The 15,692-nt window shown below is 39.4% G+C and overlaps 1 protein-coding gene across 1 annotated transcript; it reads right to left on the bottom strand.

The window, feature by feature from the left end:
- Positions 1 to 2,526: 2,526 nt before the first annotated feature.
- PBLD (phenazine biosynthesis like protein domain containing) lies at positions 2,527 to 15,183 on the bottom strand. Its single transcript, XM_041427204.1, has 9 exons — positions 14,978 to 15,183; positions 12,989 to 13,088; positions 11,193 to 11,291; positions 10,547 to 10,656; positions 10,370 to 10,399; positions 9,688 to 9,776; positions 8,320 to 8,492; positions 7,443 to 7,505; positions 2,527 to 3,158 (listed from the first exon to the last, which is right to left on the bottom strand). The coding sequence occupies exons 1-9, from the start codon at positions 15,059 to 15,061 to the stop codon at positions 3,046 to 3,048; spliced, it is 861 nt and encodes a 286-aa protein (XP_041283138.1). The 5' UTR covers positions 15,062 to 15,183; the 3' UTR covers positions 2,527 to 3,045.
- Positions 15,184 to 15,692: the final 509 nt, after the last annotated feature.

A 15,692-nucleotide genomic window follows, 5' to 3' on the forward strand; every position in this document is an offset into this window, starting at 1 on the left:
TGGCAGATTTTTCAGTTTTTAACTGAACTAATTTAATTTTTACCTGATCAAGCATCACCCTTTATTTTAATTTAGGTTTTGGGTTGTTGTTTTTTTTTGCTTCTGGGAAGGTTCCCTCTGTTCCCAGCATGTTTCCCTGTCACTCTGATGACTACTGAGACAAAGAAATCTTTCCTTTCCCAGAAATAACTGCCTCATCTGTTGCTAATTTCCCTTCCCATCCCTTATGGAACACATGGCTCCTTTCTATGACCTCTTGCTGTGTGCACATTCATGAAGTCTTTATAATTTCCTCTTCTTGCAAAACTTTCCAAATTTAATAACACCTTTTAATGTATGTTTTCTGTCTATTCTCATCTAAATAACGCACAAGAAATGCAAAGTATTTTCATGACTCCTTTAAGCAAACCTGTTCAATGGCTTATTGAACTATTCCCATTTTCTTTACATCCCTTTAAGCTCTACATTCATTTCTATAGCAATAAATTTTGGTATGGTTTCTGTTCCTCACTAAAGTTTCCTGTTTTGCCTCCTTCCTCATGGCTTTCCTCCTGGCCCCTACGTGAGCTGTGCCCCTGCAGAGGCACATGCCAAAGAAGCAAAATAAGCAAAAGGGCATTTAAATGTTCATGTCTGGGCTGCTGGATCTAGCCATGGATGTACTCCAGCCTTACAGTGGCCTGAAGCTTCTGTTGGACACTCTCACAATAAATAACACTCAAGTGCACAGGAATTTTTGGAATTGTATTTCCCTTCATGTAATTTGCTCTTGGTTCAACACATCTCTATGCCACCAGTCTTAATTAAGAGAGTAGCACAAAACAGTTCTGCAAATCCTCTGCACCACAAACAGTAAACAAATCCTCTGCAAAAAGATGTGAAACAAGGCCACACAAGTTCTAAATAATATTACTTTAAGTTTGCACAACCTATTTTTTTATATGGGAAGACAGAATTTGTCACAACTGATTTCCTTTACTGTTAACTGAAATGTGCAATTAAAATAAGTCTTAGTGAATAATCAGGATCACCTGGTCAGCTACACAATATTTCAGGAGAATAAAGTTGCTCCTCAGAAAATAAGTGCTTTTTCTTGCCACTCTCAGCAGCCTTAGTTGTTTTGCATATGGTTGCATGTTTAATTAGCAATCTTTCTGTAAATGTCTGCAATTAGACAATGATGATTAATAAAATAACTCCTTTAAAGCTCCATTTAGGCAGCAGAACTGCACAATCAGGTATAATTAATTCATCATTAATAAATCACGGCTGATTAACTAATATGTTGATTACAAACACATTACTGCATAGCCTCCCACCTGAGCTCTGGTGATTTTTCTATCCTGAAAAGAAATATAAACAAAGTAGTAGTAAACTATAAAAAAATTGCTTTAAGCAGCAAAGATATTCATTTGGTCAGGAAATTTAGATAACAAGACTCTGAAATGTATGGGCCGTGTTCATTATTAGTCCTCTTGAGTAAAAGAAATTATTGTACTGTTTATTTGTTAAATGTGGACGGGTGAACAGTAACTGGTTCTTTAGTTCACTCATACTCCTAAGGAAGGCTTTTTTTCCACAAGCCTTTCTGATTATGGGCCAGATTCAGTCTTTGCCTAAGCCAGCAGGAAGAATGAAATGCAGCAGCACTGCTGCTCCAGAAGGTGCACGGCCCCTGCAGCCAGGAAGAATCCAGGGAACAATCCAGGGAACAATCTGAGCTGTGGGGACAGGAGGCCAGGGCCAAAGCTGCCACAGCAGCTGAGCTGCCACAGCTGTGATTTGCACCTGATCATGAGTCCAGGGTTATAAATCATACTGCAGCTCCACCAACTCCAGCAAGACTGAATACAGGAGAAGAATGTGCATTTCCATTTGGACACTCCTTTTGCTTGCCACCTAGCCTCTGAGCTGAGCAGCACATTTAAATCACGTTTGGTATGTTCTTTGTAGCTGCAGGAGATAGAATTTTCTATTTAAACTAAGATTCTCACACTGTTACTTGTCCAGCTACTTGGACTTAAGTAAGATGTAACTAACAAGTTCTGATAAAATTCAAAATAAATGGAAAGAAGGGAACTTGGCACAACTAAGCTCCTGATGATTTATAAGGGGATGACATCCAAATGTTCCCATAGTATTAGGCTGTCTTCTGAATTCAAAACACGTCACCCTGAAATATTGCAAAGAATTAAAGCAAAGCTTAAGACAGAGGTGACTTGAAAGGGAAAAGTTTTAGCTAGAGTAACTGAAAGTTCCATATTCCTAATAAATCCAGTGAAAGACCTCATCATGGTGACAAAATCTGAAGCAGTACACCCCATGAAGATTATAGAAGAAACTTTCAGTTTAGGAGAAAATCTTCAGGTTTTGAAAAATAATTGACATTGCTGTAACAAATAAAGTTTCCCCTCGGATCTCAATCAGCTTCATTTGCATCACAAGGTCAATCTGTTAAATCTACTAAACCTTTAATTAAAAGTACTGACTAAGCAGCAGTGCTATGATCAAAGGCAATACCATTTGAAAAATACTGTTCATTAAAGAGAACCACAAGGCACATTTCTAAATAATTTCTATTTTTTCATATTTTAATTCAAGTAAGTTAGTGAACATGGCTGCCATTTCAATATATACCCAAGAAAATATATTTTTTTTAAAAATTAATTTAAATTTCATGAAAAATTATCTACATGGGAAAAGTTTGATTATCAAACAGATGCTTACAGTTTAATCCATGAAGCAGTAAGGGATTTTAACATGGAATTTGGAAATAAAGAGAAGGATTATTTAAAAGCACAAAAACAAGATAGCTGTACTCAAACATTTTCATGGGTCAATGCATATAGGAAGTGGCAAGATGGAAGTGAAGAATACCAAGGATCTTAAAGATCAGAAGTGAGTACTTTCAAAAAAAATTTTTAAATGGCCAATGAGCAATCAAAGACTTTTGAGAACAGTAGTAATTCACTGCCTAGAGCTGAGATAAAATCAGCATAAAAATTAGTAATTAGTGAGAGAAGAGGGAGATTAGTGCCAGTTCCTTCAGAAAGTCAGGTTTCCTTTTAATACAACAGCAGTTTGCCCCGCAATGTCAACTCTTCCGTCATTGCGCACGGAAATCTTCAACTCTCCTCCACGGCGGGAACATTGAAAAGCTAAAGAGAAACAAGAACCCAGAGTTAAAAAAACTACTGTGTATCACAAATTATTTAGAAATCCATGAGAACTCAGACAAAGGAGGCTTCTGGCTCCTGAAAGCAAGCAGCAACAAGGCAAAGAGAGCACCAGGGACACCCTGGATGAATTGCCTCCACGGATGAAGGTCAGCTGAGAGTGTATTTCCAACCAGACCTCGCCTATTGAGTCTGACAAAAGTGTTACTTAATACAAGCAGAGAGGGGTAGTTTGCTTTGTTGTAGCAAATTAAGTTTCTTCCATGTATCAGAAGTATTGAATTCTCCCTTGGTGGGAGACAGTTTTTGGAGGGAAGAAGGAAGAACACCAAGTGTTATCTGCATGAGAATGAGTGACCATTTTACTGGCACTGAACACCAGAAGTTCATACTACATTCCAAGAACATGCCTGACTAAAGGATAATAAGCTCAAAAAGGTAGTGGGAAAAGTCTACAAAGAAACATAGATGCTGCTTCAGCTGTCAGAAACTGACACCGAATTCTTACACAGGATGCAACAGATATTGATTTCTAGAATCTTGAAGATACAATTTAATACAACTAGATAAACCTGAGGTAGAAACAGCCTTCTGCTTGTAGTTGCTTAGAGAATTAAGCTTTTGTCTGAACGGTTGAGCCGTACACAGGTGGGATGATGTTCACCGAGCATGTGGAGTCTCCAACTCATTTCAGCAGTCTCATTTTAGTTGCATGACTTGACCAGAAAAGGGTCTGGTTGAAATGGCATTTAGAAAAGGTTTGAGTTTCGAGCTTTTGAAAGGCTCTACGTGGATGAAGAGGCAATAATGTTCAGTCTCCTTACTCAGTGAACTTCCAACTACTCCAGAAGTTGTCCAAAACCAAAAATCTTGGGTAGAGATTGTATTCAGGTCCCAACAGAGCACAGGCTCTCTGATGCCATATATGCTGTATGCTTTAAAACTATTTCTAAGGCACTGCTGCTAAGAAAGCTCTTCTTTGATCAGGAGATTAGATTCTCAGACAAAGCAAGTACCCCAAAAGAGTGGAAACAGGAGCTATTTAGAGATTGACACTTCCTGTTCTTTTCCATTTATAGAACCATGGGTTGTTTTTATCTTGTCAGAACACCATCTATGTATGGAGTAATGCTTCAAGTAGTAAATGAAGTGAATATTTTAGACTCTTAAAAGAGCCAGGCCAGCTAAAATTGATCAATTATTATTGCCAGGTGTGGAAACACACCTAAGGTCTTCTACTCACACATGACAGCAGATTGAAATAAAAGAGATCAATTATTTCAACTCTTCAAAGGTTGGTTGGGTTTGGCTTTTTATTCTTTAAATGTCCCAACTGTAGCTCTTTCATGTCAGGATTACTGAGATTGTTTTGATATTGGTCCACTTTATTTTACTTTACTTTTACTGCATTCACACATCAGCTGGTGGCCTTGTACAAACATTATCCTCTTGTTCTGGAGCTCCTTACCAGCCTAGATGGAGCTCAATGACCCCTGCTGCTTAACCAATTTGAGGAATAATGGATTTTCTTCATAATGTCATCAAAATGACATCAGCTCAGGAAGAAATTACACTGTTGTAATAATACTTAAGAAATCACTAGTATTTTGTTTTAATTTCTCAACTCTATAGAGGAATGCTGAAAGAAGCATTTGTTCCTTAAGTCAAGCAAAGATCTCCAAGACTTTTTGTTATCCTATGAAAAAAGCTGGACAAATCCGGTGACTGATGGAGAGAAGCACCTCTCCTTTGAAGAAATGTAACACTTGTGCATGAATCTGATGTTGTCAATCTATGCTTTTACGTAAAAGATGAAAACTGCAATGAAAATTCTTAACTTCATGAGAATTCAAACTAGCAAAAGCTTAAATACAGGTAGATTCATTGTACCTTAACAAAGCAACATCTCCTGTCTTTTTATGTGTTTTGTTGTTGTTGGTAATGGTGGTAATTTTCGTTTCATTTCTGTCCCCCAAAAAATAACCCTAAAATTCTATAAACCTGTTCTGTACCAGAAGGAATCAGAGAAGTTAAAGGCAGATTTCCCCACAAATAAATACAGTTGTCCCAAGTGAACTGGTATAGCAAGATTCCCCTAGCTTCAACTGAGATAAAACTGTCGTGGATCAGCCCTTTCTCATCACAATAACTTGGGAAGTCCTCTCCAGTTTGTTTGGTTGTATGGAATTCCTTATGCAGGTTTATAAATGTGACAAGTGTGAAGGGCTGCATACCCAGACAGTTGTTATACACTGCATTCACTAGCAGCTGGGGAAGTCTGTACATCTGAGAGACTATGATTTGTATACATTGCAGACACTCCTCAAATGAAAGAAAGGCAAGGACTGATACAAAACCCTGATTGAACAAGCAGCTTAAATTCAAGGACATGGACCCAGCTTCAAGAAAAGATCATGAAGTATTTCACCTTTTAAAAGTACTGGAAAATTCTCTTTGTAGCTGGTGGGAGTGGTTGTTGCTTGAGAATTTAGTTTAAAAAAAGTAGGAAGAGAACCCAAACACAGGAAATTAAGTCTGATGCTTCAGAAGAGCTGCAGCTGATCTCCTAAAGGCCTCAACAGCCAGAGAGATCTGACAACAGATTTCATGTTCCACATTTTTATATTACTTTATATGTAATCTGTTTGGGAACTAACAGATCCTTCATTCTACGGAAGAAATTCTTCCTTTATTCTTGCAATAAAAGGTATTGGATATTACAGAAGACACCACAGAGGTTTCTAAAAAGTCCAAAGATGCTCTTATTTATTAATACTTGCTGATATGGAATGTCCCTGAATGCCAGCTATCTTTTCCAAATAATCTCATTAGTAGAAGAATTTGCCCAGTACTCCCTGATACCTCTCAGACAGACACATGTAAGGAGAAGTTATTTCTCATAAACATACATCAAATTAACTTGTCCTGTTTAAAACAGTTTTTGATGATTTCTACCACAGAAGATGTTTGAGGACATATATGCATGAAACATGAATGAAAAAAAAACCCCAAACAACACAAACCTATCTTGTGGACTAGAGATAGGACTTTTTTTTGTGCTAAACACATTAGAGAAGCTGATTACAGTATCAATTGCCCTGGCTGCTTGAGCAAGTTTCTCTAAAAGCAGAATAGGGACAGTACATACAAAATACATGAAAATGAAAAACAGGTAGAAAGTGTCACTTCTAAGTACAGACAGGATTCCAGCCTATTTGAGTACTTAAAGAAGCAGTGTCTATAGATGCTATGGGGAGTTTCAGTTCCACATTAACATCCAAAAATGTCAAAATCTTCTGAGAAACAGCCAGCCCATAAGGACACGTTACCAAAGACCGTTTCTCATCTTCAGAAAATATGTTGAGATTTCCCCCCCACCTCCCCCCAACATTATTTAAGCTATCTCAGAGATTGTGTGGTGTAAATGCAAATACAAGATCTTCTGGACAGAATGTTAAATCTTTCCTTTGGTCTGTGATGGAGAAGGTTCTGTTCATGGTGGATCCTTTAAAGACTTACCATCCTCAAGAAAATCCAGTCTGAGATTCATTTGATCCAATACAGAAAGGCTTTTATTCAGGCTAGCTGTTTGTTTGGAAAAGCGTTTACTTTTATGGACAAAGAACCTTATCAGATGAAGTATCCAACCTCTGCTCTAAACAAATGCAACCAAAGGCTTGTGTGCAGAATTGCCCCTGTCCCCTCTTGGGGAACCAGGCAGGGGATGAGGGTATTTTGTACTGCTTCTCTTGTTCTTCTGTGCTCTGGCAAAGCACTAGAAACAGGAGAAGCAAGGAGTCACCCAACACCTCTTCACATAGCACTGTCATATGTTGACAGTTTCACTTGGTTTCTTTCCACCACGTTCTTAAGTTTCTTGTTTAACAAAAATGTGATCTAATAAGCAAATCTCATAGATTGAATCAAAACACATAAACATTCCCTGAGGTTCCCCAGGCTTCAGGTATGCTGAAAGGTCATGACAACTAAAATCCAAAAGCCAAGATCAAAAACTGAGAGCAGAGAGTTATGATCCAGAAACCAACACTTCAAACTCCCTGGGGCATGATGTGTCATGGTGGTGGATAGGAAAGAAAGCAATTTCTCAAAGATTACCTCACACACAAAATATTACATAATATTCTATTCATCTTGAGGAAATGGAAAAGGAGTTATTGCTACAGTTTGGACTGCAGCAGTAATACAACCTTTTCTTTTCTAGTGAGTAGGTTTACAAATTTTATTTGCAATAAAAATTTCTCTTACCAAGCATTTCTTTCTTCCCCAGATGCTCTGACCAGTAGCTGCTTAAAACAGCATGAGTAGATCCTTCAAAGAAATTGGAAAACAAAGTAAATAATTAAATTATAATCACTACTTTACAGAGTAAGCATAGTCAAAATGTAAATATCATAAACCAAGTGCCATGTGTGTTTAGGGTAAAAAAACCTAAGAGTACACAGCAGACAGAACTTAAGGCTTTATAATTTCAATTTATGATAAAGCAGTATTACTTCCACATCCTCTAGCTTCAAAGGAAATCTTGCTAGGTGAGGGCATCATCATTAGCTACAATTCTCATCTGACTAATAGTTACATGGTAGCTAAGCAAAGAACACCATCCTGCAGCAATCAAGACTCTGAGTGCAATGCCAGAAGAGGCAGGAGCACGCCCTGCTGCCCTGAGCAGCAGCCAGCTGTGCTCCCACAGGCCTCAGAGCAGCAGCAGGGTCATGAAACTAGGGAAGATCTCAGCTGAAATGCACTGGGAAAAAACCCAAACAAAAATCCAAAGCACCACAAAAAAAGAACACCAACGGAAGAGGATATAAATTTCCACTGCAAAACTCATCCAGTATTGAACTGGTCTCTCACTTTTAACTAATTGTAATACTTGAGGGAAAATATCTGAAAAAGACACAGGACTATCTGGCCTAATGACAGTAAGAACGTGATTTGGTTTTTTCTGAATGAGTTGGCCTCAGTCACAAAAATTTTTAGTTTAATGAGCACTCCTGCTATCCACATAAACCAGTAATTTATAAGAGACTCCAAAGTATAATAACAGATTAACAAATTTGAATAAGAACCTTTAAATTGAATTGAAACAAAAGTATGAGCTGCTTGTCATACAAACACATACCTGTAACAGGGTCTTCCAGAACTCCATACCAAGGTGAAAAATATCTGGAGTAAAAATCATGGCCTTTTCCACTGGAATTTCCTTTAACAGTGAGTATGAGTCCTTTCACTTTGCCTGTCTTTTCAGCTGACAAAAAGGACTGTGCATTCACTTTCAAGTTTTCCAACACAGACCTTGAATATAATTATGAAATTTTAATAGCCCATATTCTTCATTTTACATGAACGTAAGTCTTGAAAAGAAAAATAAAGCTATAGAATCATCTTCTCTACAATTCAAAACCAGCCCTAAAGTATTAGAGGAGACAAGATCCTTAGCATGGTCCTCACAATGGTATTTGACAGAAAAATCACCTTGAACCTAATACACTCTGAATGAGCAGAGAAAAACAGCAAGCCATGCATTTCCTATTTATCTCTGAAAACAGAGCATCCTGAAATATTAGACACAAAAATCAAAATCACCTTGTTTCAACATTTTAATCATTGAAAGAATTATTGTCTCCCTACAGAATGTACCAAGTGCTCCACCTCGTTTCAGGGCAAGCAAATAACTAAGGTCACTCAGGTCTACAAGGCATTCTAAAGCAGTCTACAAGTGGCTGATACCTCCCTACAAAACAGTCTGAAAGAGTAAAATAATAAGTACTCAGCTGAGAATATTTCTTTTTCCCCATTACCCCAGACTTTAACCATTACTTAGGCCAAACTTCAAGTTTGTAATACTATTATTATTTGTAATATAGTATAATATACAGTATAATAGTATAATAGTAATAGAATAATATACAGTATAATAGCATCATTACAAACTTCAAGTTTGTAATAATAGTAATTTGGCCTGATTAAAGAAGTTATGTTTCAGCAGCAGTATATAACTACATCATACTTGAATTAACAATGACATTCAGATGAGATTGACAAATGCCTTGGAATAATTTGAATTGGAATTTTCTCTCTAAAGCTACTTAAGGTGCTGTTAAGCATGTTAAGTGGATTACAGTCCAATGGAAGTAAGAATCCCTGGCATTCTGCCAATGCACCCTGAAGTGAAGCAGGACTCCCAACTTCCAGCCAGGTTACTGGATCATCTTTAGGCTCAGATGGATGGGGAAAATACACCACCATTAGAACTGTTTCCTACACCTCCTTGTCTTGAAGACAGATTTCAGAATGATCTTACTCAGCTTTGCAACTTCAATAAGCTCACATTAAAAGATAAAATAATCACTCTCCACAGAAATTTAAATCAGAGGTTTCTCATCTCCACCTGATTTAAAACTAGATAAAGGAGCTAGCATGTAAGGAACAAACAGGCCAACTCAATGTCTGCATTCTTGACTAAAACAATCAAAAGAGTGCAATATACCTCTCATAAGTATCACCGAGGCGGACCAAGAGATTCTCTGTGTCGGGAGAAAAACGAACATCTTGAACAACCATGTCACCAACAGCTGCCTGGTGGGAAATGTAGAGACAGAAAAGAACTCATCACCACTTGAATATAAAATATGATTCCCTTAGCATTTCTGTAGAGCCCATTCCCTGCTAGAAGAGGCTTTGTGCAAGGTCTTCCATGCAACCCTCAAGCACGTGCAAGGAAGATAAGCAAACGCACCAAGTGCTTGAATGGATATGGGTGAGTTACAAGCCCCACACATGTCAATTTGGGAAGAAATCCAGGGCCTAGAGGACAGCAAGGACACAGACTGCCCTCTTATGCACACAAAAGGCTGAAAGTGCCATTGAAATAAATACTGACACTTCAGTCAATGGAAATGGGAGACACAGGTTCAGCTGCAGCACTTCTGAGAATTCCACTCCCTGATCTACTGACTCATTACTGAGAGCTTTGAAGTTTGGTCTTTCCAGTTCAGGAGTACATTGAGCCTTGTCACCATTTTTTAGCCATTTTAGTACATAAAAATAAGCAAAGCTATTTAGTACATTGAGCAGTGCCTTGTCATCATTTTTTAGCCATTTTAGTACATAAAAATAAGCAAAGCTATTATAAATGTTTTTCTAAGACAACTGATGGATTCTTCTTTTACCTTTATTAATTCTTCTACTTCCTTAAGGTCCTGAAGAAAAAAAAAATACACACATTGTAAATAATGCAATATATATATGTATGTATCTACATAACTACAGACAGACACATATACTGACATACACATACAAACACATACTTTCCTTGAAAGCCTATTGTGAATAAAATTTTGACTAACCTGGGGGTAGGCTGTGTAAAGTGGCAAGTCCAGGACAATATGATCTTTCACTTGTCTGGCCTTTAATTCCCCACTCAGTGTCACAAACGTGAGAACTGAGTTTGTATTTTCTAGAGAGAGAACATTGCAACATTATCAAACATTAGAATTTTAATCTAAATTATCATAGCCCTGGGAGTAGCTCAGTATATTCAGAAAAAGTTAGTTATACAGCTCAAATAGATCTGCAAAAATATTTTGCAGGCAAAATTCCCAATTAACTCAATAAATCTGCTGAGGCTAATAAACACAGCAATTGTCAGGGAATCATTCCTGCATTTGCCTAGAATGAATGGGAATGTCCTTTTAACAGAAAGAGCAATATTCCCTATGCATCAAATCCTGCTATACCTCTCCCAGATGACATTTGCATATTTAGCACTTTTCTTAAACCAGAGTAATAGCAGGACATGGGAATCAGAGGGTAGACATCAGACTACAGCCTTGTAACTACAGAGCACAAGTAAAAGGCAATACCCAGGGTAATCTCCATTTGTGTTCTACAGATGTTCTGAATGTTTAATTGCCTTTGTCTTTAAAAAACAGAGATGTTAATTAGAAGTAAATGTTCTAAAAAACTATAGTAATACAGAGGTTGTAAACCTACTTTGTACATGAAATAACACAGCAGCTGATGCAAGGGTAGCATGACCACAGAGAGGAACTTCACTGGCTGGGGTGAACCATCTGAGCCCAAAGCAGGAACCTTGAAAAAATAAACTTTATTTAGTGCTATTAAGTGGAAGAAGTCTATATCTTCATTTTATCTCAATATATATGGAGTGATGATGTTTCAGTTAATCAAAATGCATGTTACAATCTGTTGTGGTCCTTAACACACTTCTAGGTACCCATTTCACGCTGATTTTTCAAAACAGCTATCCCTTTTGAACCAGATCAACAACCTTGGCATGCTGCACAGATTTTCCTTTGTCCCAAACAGGTGTTATCTAGAAGATAAAGCCTCCATGTCCCTGTGTATTATGAAATCCTGCAGAGGCATAGCCATGGTCTGTATCACCTGCAGGCCAGGCTACCGTTTAGAGGCCATAGTTGGTTTTGTTGGTAGAACAGAACCTGTACCAGAGTTAGCTCAGTTATGAATAATTTTGCTTAAACCAGCAGTTAAGTCTGGTAAAAGCCTCTAATGTCTACTAACCATTTCACTAGAAATCATATTTCTATTTGCTGTTTAAAAAATTTGGAACATACATGTATGATACTTGGTTTCCTTTAACTTTTGCACATGCATTTCAAGTGAATAATTACCATACAAACACAACTAGAAGTGGAAAATAAAAGTAATGTTTTTAAAATCCAAACCAGTCTTGTCATCGCTACTATGGAAAGTTCGTGCAGTAATGTCAGTCCCCTCCAATAAAAACAAACAGAACCCAGATAAAACCCTGTGGTGGAGCCCAATGGTCCCAGCAGTGGAGTGCTGTGAGAGCTGGCCCAGCCCAGCTGTGAGCCTGCTCCATGCTGCTCATGCACTGCTCCAAGTGGGAACTGCACCAAGTGGGAGCAGGACACGGAGGAGTCATGCACAGGCCAGAGTGGAGACAAACGTGACCCAGAACAGCTGCCTGGACACTCCAGACACACAGCTGTGGACTTGGACTGAGACGACATTAAGCACTTCTATAAATTCACATGTCCCTAAAATACCCTAGTTGATTGGTTTGGTTTTCTTTAATTAACATTAAATTAAGCATAGTGAGCATGAAGTCCTGCAGAAACATACGCTGTGTTCAGAAGCCCTCAGCAGACCAATTCATGTTCCAGAAGCAGATGATAAATGACATTGCGATGTTCCTGCCTCACTCCCACCACCCCTCAGCACACACAGTCTCAGGAGTAGCTGAGTGACCAAATTCCTTTGGAAGAGCTGTGCACCTCTTGAGCAGATGTGTGGGTCTGAGGCCACAAACCAGCTCATTAGCACCAAAAGCACTACAGTGATAAAGAAGCTGGCATTTTGTATGCTGCTAGATATGGATGACTTGAAAATAAGCGTGTTCAATGTATTGGCAAAGTGCTAACATGAAAAATGAAAAGTACTGTAACTTCTTGCTCCAAGCAATTAGTCTAACCCTAAAATAAATTCCAATTTATTAACAGGAGCAAGTAATTATAATTACTACTATCCTTAATATTTTTAATTACAGAGACTGTATAAAATCCTGCTCCCTGAACAATCCATCAAACAGCAAAGATGATAAAGGTGACTCCTTAACCTGGAATCCAAGTCCAGAGTACAGGACGAGCCCCTTGGCTCGCACCAGCACACAACTGCCAAGTGAGCAGATTCAGCAAACTGATTCAGCTGAAAATTAATCCACAGAGTGAGTCTGAATGAATTCTGCATTTGTCTGATGTTTTCTTTTAAGCAGAACCACTAACTTTTGGTGAAGTCGTCTCCAGGTTTCAGTTTTCTGATGAAAGCTGTTTCTGAAAGATTCATTTCTGTTGCAATTTTTTGGTGCAAATCTTCATCCAGGTCCTAGGGATGACATAACAAATCCAGTCAAGAACAGACCAAAAAATGCAGAATCAAACTTTCTGTCAAATACAGACATTTAATTTTCTATTATAATAAAACATAGACTCGGTTTTAATTCAAAATAATCTCTGAGAGTAAAAAAACCTTTAAGTGGGACAATACACTCCCTTGGCAGGAGCTGAGAAGAGACAAACTGGCAAAAAAAAAAAAAAAAGGAAATGCTGGAGCTGAGTAAGTGCCTGTGATTCAAGGCAGTGGACACTGAGCCCAGGGTAGCCAGGCCCCAGGGATTCCATAACATTCTCCTCGGCACACGTTCCCCTGCTCTTTCCCCGCCCTTACGCTGACTGGCCGGGTTTGAGAATCTAATCTTTAAAATGCTGAAACCCAAGCGAAACAAAGCACCAAAGGGACCTGCTCAGGTTCAGCCTCTGAGAGATAAAAATGTGCCCTTTAAACTTGAGTTACTTCCTTCAATAACTAACCCTTTTCAGCCAATGATCCCATACTACAGCTACAAGCCAATAACTGATAACACCAGAGCTGCACTTGCAGACTGAATTCTGTACAGTTAAACAACTTTCTAACATTTTACAGGGCAGTTACACTCCCTTTATCCCAGAAAGAGTTCTGTCAATCTCTGTAAAGATCCTAGACCAGAACAAAGACCAGTAAAAACGTTATTAAAATAACTTTTTTTTTTTTTAAATAACTTGGAACTTTATTGAAATACTGCCATCCTGTGGCACCTCTGAAACAGAGAGGACTGGTTTTGCCATTCTTGCATTTCTCTGATTTTTTCTGTAAAGCATCTGCTGAGACTCTGGAGGGAGCAGAGAGCAGCTGTTTGGCATGGCTGCATCACACTTTCTTCAATCTTAGCATAAAATGCTGAATTAGGAGCTCGGCTTTAGCTGTCACACTAAAGCCTTTACTCCCAGGAACTGTAGAAAAAATTTAAATGTTTGCATTCCCCAAAGTCATCATGCAAGTAAGGTGGCTTCACAGTATCTTGATGTAATAAAGTAAAATTAATATTAAAAAATGCAATTGGAAGCTCATAATTTTAATGCAGATATCACTTTGAGAGTATATTTTATGTGGCCAAAAATAAGTCTGAAGGGAGATGTTCCCAGTCATACCTTTGGCTGACCTGGTAAGTAGGCAATGCTATGAGATTTAGACAGATTTAGGAAACTCTAGAAAGGATTCATACTGGCATTACAAGCTGTTGCCACTGGCTACCCTACATATATGTTCATATTTACAATTTTTACCAGGAGTTAGTATACAAAAAATACAAGGCCAGTACTGTCAACTGCACCAAAACTACCATGCAGCATTGAATTGGCTAAAGCTGAACCCAACACACTAATGGTGAAAGATTCACACTGAGGTCTGTACCTACTCTTCTTCTGTCCCAAGAAAGAGCAAAAATTCAAGAAAAAAAGGGAGAAAACCCACACCAAAATCAAACCCCACTGTTTAATCCTTCTACTGACCACTGATTCAGTTTTACAGCATTACTTTTCAGAGTTCATTCTGAATCCTTCTTCATTCTTCAAAACTGTTATTCTGAATTATTCTTGAAGAAATTAAGCCATTTTTCTTAACTCAAAATAAATCCAGTCTGTTCCTTAATAAAATATTTTTAACAGCCCACAAAAAATTCTAATGTTGTCTTGCATGACATCATTTTGATGAAAAAAAAAAAAAAAGAGCACCCCTGTTCTAATTTCTCTGTATTCTTATGCCACAGCAAACAAGTCTGGAAAACAGAAGTCTCGAGTAAAGAAAGTAAAGTCTAATGCAGTGCTGAGCGCTCAGGCCAAGCACAGAACGGCAAAAGTCATTGCAGTACCTCAAAAACCAGCTGGGTTTTAACTTACATTTTCAAGCAGACAAACTGCGGCAGGATTTCCAGAAAACGGCCGGTTTGTAAACGCATCAACCGTAAAGACTGGAACCTGCATTGTGGTGTGCGCCCGTGCAGCCGCAAGCTGCGCCCTGCCAGGCACTCCCCGGCCCGCCTCACGCAGGCCGGCAGCACAGCTCCAAGTTATCGCTCTGCGGCGGCAGGCGGAGCCAGCGGCCCCATCCCGTCACTTCCCAGCGCCGACAGCGATTGAGACTCCTTCCTACGCCCCTGGCGTTCCGCAGGGATTTTTTTTTTTTTTTTTTTTTTTAAATTAAAACACGCATTTTAACCTCCCTCGCCACCAGCCCCCGAACGCCTCAGCTCGCCCTTTCACCACAGCGCCCGGCCGGGTGTGCCCCGCGCTTAAGGAAGCGGGATCCTGCCCGGCTCGGCGGCTTTGCTGAGGAGACGCGGGCAGCAGCCATGGCGTGCGCCCACACCGGGCAACCATCCTCATCCTCGCTCCCTCCCAAAGCTGCGCCGAGGGAGAGGGACACGCTGAGCGAGACGCAAGCTCCGGAGCACGACCGGCCGGAGCCGCCGCCAGCAGCGCGGCCGTGAGGCGAGGGCGCCGTGAGGCGATGCCCGGGCACGAGCGCAGCCCTGCCCGCGCCGGGCCGCGCGCGCTCCCGCTTGGCGCCAAAACGAGCGGCGAGGGCCGCGTGACCGAGGGAGGAGCGCGCACG

The sequence above is a fragment of the Onychostruthus taczanowskii genome, unplaced genomic scaffold (genome assembly GCF_017590055.1).
Source record: "Onychostruthus taczanowskii isolate IOZ18803 unplaced genomic scaffold, ASM1759005v1 scaffold98, whole genome shotgun sequence".
NCBI lineage: Eukaryota > Metazoa > Chordata > Aves > Passeriformes > Passeridae > Onychostruthus > Onychostruthus taczanowskii.

Excerpts from the sequence above, each read along its gene's own strand:
- PBLD (XM_041427204.1), bottom strand. The coding sequence starts at position 15,061 with ATGCAGGTTCCAGTCTTTACGGTTGATGCGTTTACAAACCGGCCGTTT. Across the intron at positions 13,089-14,977 it reads CAGTTTGTCTGCTTGAAAAT|GACCTGGATGAAGATTTGCA; the intron begins GTAAGTTAAAAC and ends TGTCATCCCTAG. Across the intron at positions 7,506-8,319 it reads TCTGGAAGACCCTGTTACAG|GATCTACTCATGCTGTTTTA; the intron begins GTATGTGTTTGT and ends ATTTCTTTGAAG.